Consider the following 16,184-nt stretch of genomic DNA (forward strand, 5'->3'; position numbering starts at 1 on the left):
TGTGAATTTGGTGCACACAATCAGTACTATTGAAGCTTACTGTGGATTTTTCATCTTTATTTTTCTTTTTCTATTTCGTGCGTGCGTGCGTGCGTGCGTGACGTTGTTATGAGGCCACTTTTTTGTACATTTTGACCAGAACACCATGTTACCATATCAGTCAAATACACAATCTCAATAACAAGAAATATGTATAGGAATATTTCACATATAATACAATGTTATTAAAACCAAGGTTTATTTGGGAAATTGACCTTTTATCTCATTTTGGGAAGAAAAAGGTCAATCTGACACAATGAAGTAATTGTTTGAATTTAAGATACAATGATGACAATCTTATTTACTGCACTTATAAATACTTTCTTTTTAAGAATGTTTTAATATACTTTGTTTTGTAAAAAAAATCACTAAAATGAGATGAAAAAAAAAATCAGCAGATTCTAATTAGAAAAAAAAATTCATGAAAGGATTGACAATAATTACTAAAGCATGAATGACATTGTGAACAGAGTCCATTTACAATATTTGATTTCATACATGATTGACAATTCTCAAATTAAAATGCATCGAATATGGCCAAGATTTCTCATTGGAACTTTTAATTATTTCAAGACAGTAAATTTTTGAGATAATCATGTTCCATTGTCTGAAGACTAATTAGGTTAATTTCTAATTCAAATTGCAGTTTAATGAATTGGCAGTTTTCTAAAGGGAAAAGGAATAGGGCTAAATATATTGTGTACAATACCAACACAGGCAGACAGATAAAATATGATACCTAAGCTATTAGGTATTAAAAGTTTAATATCTCAGCACGTAAAGTCGTCACAGAGGTTTGGTCACTGACTGTCAAACAATTAACGTCGAAATCTCAAATGCCACATCATTAAAATTCCTCAGAAGTAAAGAAGAGATTGCAGCTATATGGATACTGTCTGTCAATGTTAGTCATGTATTTCATTCACAAAACAATCACCTTCCAATTCCTTCTATTTTATTTGATTAAGATTGCCCCTACCCCTATCCCTGAGGGTTTCTTCCTCCCTAGAGAAGTCAGGGACTTTGAGAAGCCTCCACCACCAATTAATCACAATGGAACAGTCAAAATAAATGGAAAAGGGAAAGTCAATTAGCCACGAAGGGTAAATATGGCAAGTTTAGAAAGATTATCCCCAGTGACTGTGACATAGTTAAAATGTGGATTATCAAGAATAAAGAAGATGATGAGTAGTTACTAACCCAGGGGCTGCCGTCATTCCTGCTTAGTGACTCACATCTACCAATATCAATGTTTCATGCTAGTTAAGGAACAGTTTTTTCTTTGTTCCTACACCTCTTCATTTGGCTCTAGTCCTAAACATATATCTCTTATGATAGCATTGTCTCCAATTCCAGAAAAGGTTTTAGTTCACTTCACATCATACAAAATACTTGATTTGATGCAATTTAAAGTATGTAATATCGTCTTAACTCATATCCTATTAATTTATCTTACATTGCAGTATCATCTTAATCTATGTCCTAAATTGTGTAAGATCAACTATATTCTTATGCATCATACCAAATATATATAATGTCGCATTTACTGACAATTTCCTTTATACCCAATATAAAAAGTCACCCAATTATGTAAATGCCTTCTTAAAACTGTCTAACTGTAAGTACAATTCATTTCAGCTTAAAACAATGTCATATTAATCACAACTATTTGTTTCTTTATCCATGAGTGAAGAAAAATCTTCCCCTATAATAGATCATTTTCAAGCATTGTCTAATGTATCTATATAAGTTTAGGGTCATACACAAAGTCAAATCAATTCTACTACATTTGCAGCAGACTTTGAGAGCCACATAGGGACAGAGAAAAGAGAGGCAATCAGTACGAAATGATTTATAAACTGAATTTTTACACAGAATGTTACGCTCTCAAATGTATCCTGGCCATTTTCAATATTTTACTTTGATAATTCAATGCTGAGAAGTCCTGATATACAAAATGCAGAGATATTATAAATTCGAATATTTACTTTCAAATAAGTCACCATTTTCATTAACTTTAAATCAATATTAAAAGCATTTTTCATTCTTTATTTTGGATTTTGATTAGAACTAAACTGTTAAGATGGTTTATTTCTAATTTTCCTTTCATTACATGGAAACTTATTAACATTTGGTTCATTGCCTACAACACTGATCCTCTAAGGAACAATATACAATTATTGGAAGATTTGATTCATGAGTTAATAGGACAAAAGTCTTGGCAATATAATAATTCATAAAGCATGGATCATACAGCTTCCTTGAGATGAGTCACAAGAAGCATATGGAAACTGTGAAGTCATAACCTTCTAAATTAGCATAATTTCTTCAACAGCAGGCATGATTTGACCAATTGGCCAATGCTAGTGGACCAATGAAGGTGACCATTGAATGATTAATGCCTTGGCAGGTTATAGCTGTTTTTAATCTTACAGAATTCCAATTGGCACTCAATATCACCAAAGACAAGAATAGAAGTCGTTAATTCGAGGACATGGGAGACAATGCCGATGATTAACAAAGACGACACCAAACATGGACAGGTACTCTTAATGTCTTTGTTAGAAAATGCTGCACTGTTCATTTCTTCTTAATTACACTGGCTAACCTACTTCATATGATGGAGTTTGATTTACAGGGTGACAAAACCAACTACCTTTTACAAAGAATTATTATACCTGTAAGTACTTCAGCATCTCCAAATTCCTTTTCCTTAAGTGGAGTTTTTTGTACTTAACTCTTGAGGAACTATTCTTTATGTATGATACCTAGCCGTGTAATAGATGTAATAAATAAAATTAGCGCCTACATAATACACAATTATCTTCATACAATACTAAAAGGAAGACAACTTGGAAAAAAATATATCAACACCTCTTATTTCATAAAACCAACACCTATGTACTGTAAATCTTCATTCCCAAAAGGGAGGTCTCTAAAAACATCAAAGTCCTTGAATGATACAAAACATCATAAAGGAGAAAAACGACCCAAGTGATGCACTCCATACTCTTCATGTTTACTTTGTTTTATTTCAAAAGATACTGCTGACATAGAATCTGATTATCTAATATGCTGCAAGTGCCATATTTCTGTAGGGCATCATTGCTAGGTCTTTGTTACCATCTGATAAAAAAATGACTCTGCAAAACATCAAAGGGAACACAGATCAAAATAAAATTCTGTTAATATGTTATTTTATGAAATTCTCATAAAAGTACATAAATATTGCATACATATTTCTAAATTTATGTCTTTCTTTTTTATCAACATCATTTCATAAATGGAATATGTCTTTGAAGATGTATCTTTTATGAATAATTCTTTCACCATGTTGCAATGAACTGAAAAATGTCTTGAACAATAACCAACACCAAGACATACCACACAACACACTTACATGAAATTTGACCATTTTATGAATGTTCAACTAAATAATTTCAGCATCAGTATGAAATTTAATCATCATTCATTCACAGACAGTTTCAAAACTTCCAGCTGCAAAATTTTCATCAGCATTAAGAAATCTGTTCATGACAAACAATGACAATAATTAAATAATACCTTTTTGAAGCATCATTTTCAAAATTCTTCAGAATGAAATACTACAATAAACACTATTTCTAACATTGCAGTATTAACAGTAATGACCTTTTGCCATTTAAGTTAGTTTGTCTGAAAAGTTACTTTTAGCAATACTATCAGGTGACCTTCCATATTCATTAAACTGCAATATATCCTACTTGTGTGTTAATTTAGATTTCCAAAGTTTACGGAAGGTATGACTCACTATCCCATTTGGTGTTTGTTATACTACAGTGCAGGTGTAAAATCCACATTTTCACTTTGGAAATACCAAACATGCTCTGCAAGCTAATAACAAAGCGAACACTTATGACAAGCTTTTAATCAAAATGCAACCTATCACAGGTCAAGTTAAAGCATTCTTGTACCTAGTATGAAGTACATATACATATATTTGGTCTAGTGAGTCATCACAGTCTGCAGGCAGGTGAAAATAAAAGTGATTTTTTCATTCAGTCTGCCCAAACATAAAAAGTAAAGCAGAGTCGATGACCTGAGAGGCTATTAACACAGGGAACAGTAGGTCTTGGTCCAAAAGGCCAGCACCTCGTATGACTCACACCTATTAATGCTACATTGCTCTGGGAGGGTGGGGGTCGATTAATAGAATGACAGGACCATTGTTGTCATGTGCAGCAAATCTAACCTGATTGGACCTGTTTTTCAACTCTGATCTCTGACCTTACTCAGTATCACTCAAGAATCTCAAGTGATTATTTGAGGTGATCTGGTAGAGGGAGACACTGCTATTAAACCTGGTGATGGTAGTGGCACCTCAGGTGATTTGGTAGAGGGCACCACTGGACCTATTAAAGCTGGTGATGAAAGAGGCATCTAAGGTGATTTGGTAGAGGACAGCACCTGACATTTGGCCTGGTGAATGTGGGGTATCTAAGGTGATGAGATAGAGGGCAACAAAGGACATTACGCCTAGAGAAAGTGGGGGCTTCTAAGGTGATCAGATAGGGGCAACAATGGACATTACGCCTAGAGATAGTGGGGGCTTCTAAGGTGATCAGATAGGGGCAACAATGGACATTACGCCTAGAGATAGTGGGGGCTTCTCAGGTGATCAGATAGGGGCAACAATGGACATTACGCCTAGAGATAGTGGGGGCTTCTAAGGTGATCAGATAGGGGCAACAATGGACATTACGCCTAGAGATAGAAAGGGCTTCTAAGGTGATCAGATAGGGGCAACAATGGACATTACGCCTAGAGATAGTGGGGGCTTCTAAGGTGATCAGATAGGGGCAACAATGGACATTACGCCTAGAGATAGAAAGGGCTTCTAAGGTGATCAGATAGGGGCAACAATGGACATTACGCCTAGAGATAGTGGGGGCTTCTAAGGTGATCAGATAGGGGCAACAATGGACATTACGCCTAGAGATAGTGGGGGCTTCTAAGGTGATCAGATAGGGGCAACAATGGACATTACGCCTAGAGATAGAAAGGGCTTCTAAGGTGATCAGATAGGGGCAACAATGGACATTACGCCTAGAGATAGAAAGGGCTTCTAAGGTGATCAGATAGGGGCAACAATGGACATTACGCCTAGAGATAGTGGGGGCTTCTAAGGTGATCAGATAGGGGCAACAATGGACATTACGCCTAGAGATAGTGGGGGCTTCTATGGAGATCAGATAGGGGCAACAATGGACATTACACCTAGAGATAGTGGGGGCTTCTAAGGTGATCAGATAGGGGCAGCAATGGACATTATGCCTAGAGATAGTGGGGGCTTCTAAGGTGATCAGATAGGGGCAACAATGGACATTACGCCTAGAGATAGTGGGTGCTTCTAAGGTGATCAGATAGGGGCAGCAATGGACATTACGCCTAGAGATAGTGGGGGCTTCTAAGGTGATCAGATAGGGGCAACAATGGACATTACGCCTAGAGATAGTGAGGATATCTATGGTGATTTGATAGAGGGCAGCAATCAAGATAAGGCCTGGAAATTGTGAGTACTTAGGTGATTTGATAGAGGGCAACAATGGACATAAAGCCTATTGAAAGTGGGGGTATCCAAGATAATCTGATAGAGGGCAGCACTTGATATAAGGCCTGGTAAAGGTGGGGTACTAAGGTGATTTGAGGGCAACAATGGACATAAGGCCTACTGATAGAGGGCAACACTTGATATAAGGCCTGGTAAAGGTGGGGTACTAAGGTGATTTGAGGGCAACAATGGACATAAGGCCTACTGATAGAGGATAGTACTTGATATAAGGCCTGGTGATGGGTGAGGATATCTCTAAGGTTAATTTAGAATTGGAAAGGCAGACTAGAAGATAATGAGACCTTGGAATAGCAGGATATCTGAACAGTGAACTGGAACTGAGCACATACAGACCAAATAGCAGCTGGTTAGGGACAGCACCGGACACTAAGACCTGTTTACATAAAGGGCAGCTCCTTTGCTGGCTCTGGTCATATTGTCAATGTTTTAACATTGTATGATTTATTGATATAAAAGTATCAAAGTTTTTCTCCACTTATTCCAACTTTTTCATCCAGTGAGATACATTAGATATTTTAGGGGATTTCACCAAATTGAAAGGAAATTTCCCACCACTTAAACAATCTCCTATTTTAATATGTCAAACCTTTTCCAATGACTTTTAAGTTTAAACTTTTCACAGAAGCAAATTAGAAATGAAGAGAAATTCAATAGAAAAGCAATTGTATTGATAAAAGTTTAATTTCAAGCACTTTTACAATTTAATTTACCAGCTAAACATTTCAATTTGAGGAAAGCTTTAGACAGAGGCCTAACATCAATCAGTTAACTGTTAGTCAGCTCTAATTCTCAACATTTCCTCACCAGAATAATGGCATACTTTCACAAATTTCAAATCAATTGAAAAACAATTTGTATAGCAGGCAACTACTGATGAGTCAAACTCATCTAATTAATTATGCATAATTAGCACAGAGTTACAAAGCATGTCATTGGATGTTTTTCATTGGAACGTGAAGTACAAAGGGCTATCTAATTTGCATTGTTTCATTGCATTATAAAACACGACACCACTTAAAGCTACAGCCTGACACGACAAGTATGACCAATAAGTGATGGACTGATAATTTTTTTTTTTTGCCCATGAATGTGAAAAACACACACAAAAAATTAAAGATAGCTAAAACAAATATTATTAATTTACATAGCCATGACAACAATGGTGTCTGACAGCTGATACTAGCGCACTTTACAACATGTCAGCTGTTATATAACAGTACACAATGCCTTCTGAAATAGGCTCACAAAATGTAACATTGTAATTATTATTGCTCACCACTATAAGTCAATGAAAATTACACATTACATTAATATCCCATGTTTCAATTACTTGTAGCATTTCAATATAAACCTTAATATCATTCCAAATTTTAAATAACATAACTAATAAACAAAAATGGGATCCAAAAAAAGTAGAGATAACTACCATAAATATGTCTCCATAATTATTGAACTTATACTTCATGAATGATTTTTGTTTTGTTATTTTAAACTGATCAAGAAATAAATCACAATATTTTTTCATTCTAATCCACCTCAAAAGGTATAATAAAGAAATTTCTAATTACTAATTATTATTAATCATAGTTCCTTTTCTTACAATTACTTATATCCCCATGTATAGCATTGCTAGCAACATCAGCACCTTATCCAGGTATGTAACAATGTGTTACTTGACCAGGTCAAAGGTCACTTAGCCCATGAGTCAGGCCTTACCATCTGGTCATGTTTACACCTTCAGCCTGTTTCAACTTTGATCCATGTTGTAACTTAGCTAAAGTTCCATTAGATCCAGAGGTTTTAATCTTTCGATTTCATCTCATCAATAAAACAGAAAATTTATGGGGAAATACAACATGAAGGTCATCTTGTAAGATTGGTTTAGGTTTTACCTGCATCTTTGATGACGTTCTAATCCTGTTCTATTCACTGTGAAACATGTCCTTATCTCCAGGCTATTCTGTTTTGTTAGTTTTATACTATAATAGCCTTCTGATAACTTCAGAACATAAAATTTGCAATAAAAACAACACAATGCAAACGCATACATTCTATTCTGATTATCACTTTGTAATTATTTGTGGTTATCTCCCCTGTGTCTTAACCACAATATCAATTCATGCTGATAAATATCGCATTACATTGATACTGCACAAGAAGATAAGGAAAACGCAGTAACATTCATGGAGAACAATCAATTCACATTTTTAATGCTTTATGTCAGAAAAGAGTCCTAAAAGGGAAATAACTCTAAAAAAATATGTTAAAGTATCCATTTCTTAAATTAGAAACATCTTCAAATATCAGAGCATAGCAATCATTCATCAAAAGAGATTAATTTCAGAAAACTGTAAAACTATTCCTCCTTGAGGAACATGAGCAGGGAGAGGTTGCTTCTAAATAATCTCTCAACTTCTACAATGGGTCAAGTGTAATCTTTGACCCTTTGACCTTGACTTGATAACCACTAAAAACAAACAAACATTAATTAATGTTTGTTCTATTAGTGAGGTATAAAACTTGACATAATACAAAGTTGAACACTTAAAAACAAAACTGTGAGCTACTGGTGCAAACTACTGTACACTATTCAATTACTGATGCTTTTTACATGAATGTTGACCACTAACATAAAATCAGAATTATTCACTGAAGATACAGAAACATAGCTATATTACCAGTGGTAGGTGTATATACCCACTCCTATCTTTTAAATGTAAGCCAACAAAACCACCACCTTCCAGCACACAAATGACATCAGTGATTACATAAGCATTAGTCTTGTTTACCAATGACATTTTGGTTAATGTGTATCTGTTCAGTGAGCTGACAGAAGATGCTGGCATCTTGTGACTGTTCCATGCCAAGTCAGGTGTGATCTGGTTGAGCATGATTGCACAAAATCTTGGCGTCTATTGACATGATCCCAAACAAAGGGTGTCACTCCAGCAGTAGCATCCAGCAAGTACTTCTTTTATCATTAAAGTGCATTCTGACATTCCTTTTAAAAGTCAGACTCAATTCAAATTTGTGCATATATACTCTGATTAGGTAAATCTATTTCCTAAAAAACCTGATATTAATTCAATGCAAATCTTCAGTGATTTTCCAGACTGAGATATTTGAGTCATGCTTTTTCTGTGGAACTCAATCAAATTTTTAGAACCCACTATTTCTTTTAGCAACTGGAATTGCTTGAAAAAATTGTACAAAAAATACTGATCTTATTGACATGGGAATAAATAAACAGCACAATTTTATCAAGCTTTCTGCACCAAAATAATTGAAAATTCCACATTACGTCCAATATTGGATAGCATGAATGTGTGTTAAACAAAGTTTTAATCAGCATCTTTTTAAGCCACAAGTCTCTTAATATCAGATGACAACATTTGCCCACAATGTGAAACAATATCAGGCCTATTTTAGAGATCCCTGTCAGAGATTATTGAAATTATATGGTACAATATAGCAGATGTATGTTATTGTAGATATTGTTTATTCACGCCATAATGCTCAAGACTTAAAAAATAATTTCATACCATCAGTCACGATTCAGTTGAACTGATTTCAGCGCAACAAAAAAAAAATAGGATGGTATTGAAATAGAGGCAAGAACACACATGTTTACACTAGTATAAAAAACGACAAGCTCATTTATTTTCTGCCCCAACAGGAACTGATCATCTGACAGGTAAATTATCACCGTTCGACCTTCATCAATATCACTAGAGAACACAACACCGCTAGGCTTAGCTTTACGGAATCAGGGAAATTGTAGCTCCACAGAAAAATGTGTGTGGAGCCTGCCCCACACTGAGTGAGTCATGCAATGGGAGGTGTGGACGTCATTCAATAATAATATGTGATGCTTACAAGATCTTATCTCGCCTAATTGCAGCTAACAATTCCACTTAAAAGTGGCCATCAGCATCATCATGTCCAAACACTCTCTGTTTACACCACTATTTACTTTACTGATTTCTACACATAATTGGTTATTAACGAAAGCCAATTAATCTATGTTGATAGTTATTACTTTAGCAAAAAATAAATCAACGTCCTTCTGTCCTTCTCATATTTGGTTTGTTTAACAGTCATTTCTTTTCCACAAGATAATCTGTCACCATTCACAGCTTCTGTTTACATGCCACATTATTGCAGCTCGCTTTGAGAACCTGAATAGTCTATTCTATACCAATGTTTGACTTCAATCACATATCTGTTTCATGTAATAGAAAATTTTCAGACTTGAACAGTTCTAGCTCTTTTATATAAATCATCACAACTCATTTATCGCATCATGATGAAACAAGTATTTGATCATGATAAATGTGTTATTGGCCAATAAGCAATGCAATTTATTGCATGACTTTCTCATTATCTTTTTTTTTCTTTTCACAGTTTAGAACAATGATACTTAATACACAAAATCCCATAATGCTATTTTCATGTTTGATAATGAAGACACTACTATGGTGTTAAATACAAATACATGTAAATTAATTCACATCCACATGTATTCCTGATGTATTTCATCATTATCAAAAGATTTCTACCACCTGAGAAATTGCTAACTCAAAATAAACAAATTAAGTAATCACCTAGTCTTATCAAATTTTCCAGGCTTTTAACTTCAATTCTCCAAATATGGGTTGAAAGCAAACTTCCCCTACCTGACAGCCATTAAACCTGCCATCAATAACAGAACCCAGTTTATTATGACAGCCTGAACATTTTGCCAAAAACACAATTCTCTTGGGGCTCTACCCATATAATAGCTACATCCATTTTTTATGAATCTCTTACTCCAACCTTTAATCCATTCAGATATCCACAAGGTTCCCCCTGCTGATACTTCAATGCATTCAGATGGAAATACAACATACCAACACCACATACCACAACCTCAATTATGTTACATAGATTATTTATTGACCAATAATTATAACATCATCTTAACCTGATGCTTCACAAGATTATAATTCATATTTTTTTTCCGTCCTCAAAGATGTACTACTAAATTAATAAATAATACCGAAATTACTTTGGTGCATTCAAATTTTAGAGCAGTCTCTAAAGTTTCTCAATAATTAATAAAAAAAATTAATATGATCAAAAGAAATTGACACAAAGACAACATCAAGAAGCTTTAGTATAATCTTAATTTAGCAAAATGGATTCAATATAAAAATCCCACCTAAATCATGAATATTTATACTAATGAATTCAATATGAATGCATTTTTACCATAAGTATTATTTATTCTGACCTTAATTCAGAAAGAAAGAAAGATAATATATTTTGATACCTTTAAAATGTAGTAAAAGATGAACACAATTTTTAATATATCTCTACCTAGTGTTAATTATATGAATTGATTAGCAAAATATGATTTAAGTCATAATCATCATGGCATTAAAATCCTCGTACCAAATTTAACTATACAAATAATACCAAGGCATTAAAATCCTAGCCTAAGTTTTACTGCTCAGAATAGCAAATGAGTTTTATTACATAGAATAGATTATCACAATAAAAACTCAAGCTTGAGTTTACTACACACACAAAAATTCTAACCTGAGTTTAACTACATAGGAAAGTATGGTATTAAATTTCTAACCTGAGTTTTACTATACACAACAAAAGTCAGACATCAAAATGCTTAGCCTATTTTCTACAATACACAGAAAAGAATATCATTAAAATCCTTAGCCTAAAGAAAAGAATGAAATTGAGAAGTTGATAAAAATACATTAATTGCAGGAAGAATTCTTTAATTTTGTACAAAAATTAATTTCTGAAGAAAAGACTGTTACAGAAGGGGAATAACTCCTACTAATTAAATCTGGACTAAAATGAGCACATTTTCTATTGTTGATACAAAAACTCATTTGACTTTTATATGATTACCATAAATAAGGAATAATACATCCTCTTTCTGATAACATGCTAAACAGACATCAGATGTACTGCATAGATTAAGGTGACAGCAATGGATGTAAAATGTAGGTCAGTGGTTCTTAGGTGATATTTGGAGAATGTTATAGGTAATTATTCAGTAGGTTTTTCATCACATGACTACCTAGAAGTGTGTATAAACTTAAATAGAATTCTGACAATGGACCTCATCTCACAGCATTGTGATGTCATACAGAGCAACTTAAAATTGACGTCATGATTGCCATATTAAAAAATTTGTTAATATTAAAAGAAATATGACTTAAATATACAATATAGGAACAAGAAGAAAATAATATGTCAACTTAATTATAATCAAAAGTCAAATTCAATAAAACTAGGGCAAAATAGGAACAAAAGAAAAGATTTACTTCTGAAACAGTACAAGGAGAATAAGACCAAGTGTTCCAGAAGGGTAAACGTCCTCTACTTCATCAACATCACCTGCCATGTAAATCTTGGTCAATCCAAGCAAGTAGTGGCATGTTCTAAATGAGAACAAGGTTCTCAATGTACAACAACGGAACCAACAGACAAATTCATGAGCATCAAACACATCCAGTTTCATATTGCTCAAAGAAATAGATTATTTCTCCATAGGATCACTATGGCAGCAATAAAACTTCCTGAAAATTTTTATCAACCTGCATCATTTAAAAACCTGTGTTATGACTTTGTCCACTAGTTGATGACTTCTTGCACAAAAATCATAATGATGGTAACAGGCCCTTAAATATTGAATCAGCTGCGATATGTAAACACCGTATGCTGGGTATGCTAGAATGTTGCTATCCAGGAATGAAAAATTTCCAATAAGGAATTTAAATTCATGTTATTCAAACAGCTTGGTGGAAAGCAGTGATGTTGGTTTTGTTGTAGTAAAATACTGAGATACGTGACTGATATAAAAAAGTCTGTTTATTTCAACTTTTGGTGGGTATATAACACGGATGTGGTCAAAAACTTTCTTGTTATTTGGAGACATGACATCATCATAATATCTGAAAGTGAAAATAAACAATTTTGCAAGGTTTTCGTGACTTGTTTTGGTAAGCTCTTTGAGATATTCAGCCTTGTATCATGGCACAAAAGATGAAATATGAGGCTCCAAACATTTAACAGAATAAAGGTTTTTGTCTGATTTGTTGGTTAGTTGGATCTATTGCCCTATACACAATAATGGTCATTTTAAGGCAGGGTCTTCTGGAGGCTACCTCAACTGAACATCATACAGAAGGACCGTCAATGTCATCCAAGGTAATTAGGGTAAAGTGTCTTGTCTAAGGACACAGCCATGTTAGCACAGACAAGGTGCATTTTTCAGCTTCCACAGAAACACAAACTGTTAGGGGTTTAGAGCATCAAACCATGCAACTCGGTTCTTCACCTAAATATACATAGCCAAATGCTTTTCCCAACTTAAAATGCAGTCCCTACACTGCAGAGTAAAGGCAAAACCAAGACTTGAAAAGGACAAATCAGAAAGCAAAAGTTAGTAGAGATCTGAAGAACAAAATGGTGCATGGTAAGGAATATGAAACAAGTAGGATTCAATAATAACTGTCCATGAAGATCAAGACTTGCATTTTATTATATGAGGAAGGCATAATCAGGAGTTTTAATTTAAGGCTCAAGTCCACTCTTCATGGGAAGGGCATGGATGTACAACAATGAAGAAGAGTTTCTTTATCCACATTTGATGCCTTTGAGATTTTAGAAAAGATGCTACAGGCAATATGCCTTTTCTTTTCACTCTATGTTGAACATATTAAAAAAAAAGGTATTAAAGATATCTTACCTTATCAAGGCCTGCTTTAAGAAGTTCTACAAGGGAGTCACTGTCTACAAGATTACACACAGGCTCCTCCTGACCTTCGGCCTCAGCTGCCTCCTCTCCACATTGGTCACTGGAGTCTAGAGCCTCAGAATCAACAAGCTGGTCCATAAACGTGTACATGGTAGTTCTTCCTTTTAAACACCTAATATTAAAATCCCCATCTTGCTCACAACCATTAAGTAACAGGTGGATTTCTTAAGCCTTTCTGATGTTTGAAGAAATCCAGGAAAGAAACATCTTAAAACCTTTTCCGTGACTTTTTGACCAAGAAAATAATGTTTCAAAAGTTACTGAACTTTTCTTTCATCTGACTACCCATTATCTTTGGTTTTCTGCTCTATTTTGATTGTCCTTTCACTCTGGCTGTCTCCAGGGATGTTCTGGCTTTTTTAATCTTTCTCCAAACAGAAGCACCAGGCACATCCTCATCACATTTACAATCATCTTCTATCCTGTTGATAGTCAACTACTAGAATAGTTTTCTTCCTGTTCAAATAAAAAAGGAAAACATATTACACTTTAGCTTCATACAAAGAATAACGACATCTCTAGTTCATATTACTTCCTGGATTGTCACATGCATTTATAAAACTGAATTCTTTACATACTTTCTTGTACCCTCATTATTGTCCTATTAAAATCCATGACATCAAAATATATTTCATGGCTTTCACAAAGTGACAATACATGTTTTGAACTAAATTTCTTTCTTAAACTTGTGCTGTTAATTGAAGGCAATTCAAGGGTGATATTCCAGTAGAAAGTATGAATGGGACGCACCCACAGCCTGAACTTTAAAAAAGGCATCATGGTAATTAAATGCTATCCTTAACGCCACAGCTGTCTTCCATAACAGTGGTCTGCGATACAAAATTGAAACCAGAGACAGTTTTTGAAATTGTTATCTATTTAATTGTCAAGTCACCAGAAATAATTAAAACATGATTTTTTAATGTTTTATCAGTATATATAATTATTCCTTCAAGAATGTACCTCCTACCAAACCTTCCCAGGTAACTCCCAGAAGGGTCAGTGTTTACAATGCTCTCCCCTCTAAACTATTCTAAATATGCCATGTTAGTGTTTTTCATGTCTATCAGTCCAAATAAAGGGAACTTCAGACAGCCTTATAAGGTAAAATCTGGAGAACAGGTAAATTGATGGTTACATGAGAAATTTTGACACTCAACTGTACAATTAAATTTGATTTTCTCTCTGTGGTCTGTGAGTGGGCTCTAACCTTTACCACAGGCAACATGTTGAGTCTTAAAACAGTCTGGTGTAGAGATGTGAGGTCATTGTAGGGTGGATATCAGTTATCACAAGTACCGTCATATCTTAATCTAAACACCTTTTCATGATTACAACATCCCATTACTTTTTTATCTTTGTGTGTGACTTTTTAAATGAAAAGAATTGAGTTACTACAACAGTCAGTGACAATTTTACATATGGAAAGAATTTGTTGACTAGAACAATCTGTGACTATTTGATAATGTGGAAAGAATTTGTTAATCTTCTATAAAGAAGTTTCCTATCTGCAATTACACCAATTTTGGTGGCATCATGTCTGGTCTAGTGACAGCATTGTTTATGACCGATACCTAATTAAGAAAATATGTTGGACACATTATTTCTCTACTCACTATAAATTTATGTATGCTTTTTACATTATTTCTCTACTCACTATAAATTCATGTATGCTTTTTACATTATTTCTGTATTCACTATAAATTTATGTATACTTTTTCCATTATTTCTCTACTCACTACAAATTCATGTATGCTTTTTACATTATTTCTCTACTCACTATAAATTCATGTATGCTTTTTACATGATTTCTCTATTCACTATAAATTCATGTATGCTTTTTACATTATTTCTCTATTGACTATAAATTCATGTACACTTTTTACATTATTTCTCTACTCACTATAAATTCTATGCTTTTTAAATATAAATTCATGTATGCTTTTTACATTATTTCTCTATTCACTATAAATTCATGTATGCTTTTTACAAAGTACATTTGCAAATAATGGTTATCAATGATTTTTTTCCCAAAAATAACTGCATGTATGAAACACGTTTTTTTTTTTTATATTTCAAATTATTTCATATTGTGTACATCATGTTATTCTTATATATTTTTAAAATAGTGAAACAAAATTAATAGCCAAAAAAATTTGCTGTAGGATAGTTGGTTACTTAGGCAAAGTCAGTGTATTCAACCAACACACTGAACTATACAGGTAAAATGACACAGGTAAACTGTATAGATATAATATCAAAGATTTACCTACAAGTATGATCTACCTGTTGTGTAATACTTACATCACAACAGCACATATATGATGTAGCATTATGCTAAAAATAATACATTTTAAAATGAGATTTCTTTGGTACCTCCAGGAACATTAGTTTGTTAGTGAGACTAGTTGAAGAGATTACTTGAAGTTGGGTACATGGTGTAACTGTAATGCATGATGGCTGAAGGTCATGTGTAAAACCTTGAAGGGTAGTTGTGTACCCGTCACATGAGAGTCAACAGAGTCGACATGTGATACAGCGTAAATACAATCATGCTTAGTCACTATCTCCCCTTATAAAGTAAATCAGGATGACAAATATTTTGTACCTGAAGTTCTGCCTAACTACACACAATACACAAAATCTACACCAGTCGCTGACTAATACCCATCTACACCCTTATCAACTTTTAGTTCTTACAACATT

At 33.9% G+C, this 16,184-nt stretch overlaps 1 protein-coding gene across 1 annotated transcript in view; it reads right to left on the reverse strand.

The window, feature by feature from the left end:
- The window catches only part of LOC132563208 (uncharacterized), a 92,550-nt gene that overhangs the window by 54,232 nt on the left and 22,134 nt on the right, over positions 1–16,184 (reverse strand). Inside the window, exon 2 of the mRNA XM_060227960.1 lies at positions 13,410–13,934. Coding sequence (XP_060083943.1) covers positions 13,410–13,568 — 159 coding nt within the window. The 5' untranslated portion in view covers positions 13,569–13,934. The remainder of the gene's footprint in view (positions 1–13,409; positions 13,935–16,184) is intronic.

The sequence above is a fragment of the Ylistrum balloti genome, unplaced genomic scaffold, assembly GCF_031769215.1.
Source record: "Ylistrum balloti isolate Yb309-2 unplaced genomic scaffold, AGI_CSIRO_Ybal_v1 Utg371640, whole genome shotgun sequence".
NCBI classification, from domain to species: Eukaryota; Metazoa; Mollusca; class Bivalvia; order Pectinida; family Pectinidae; genus Ylistrum; species Ylistrum balloti.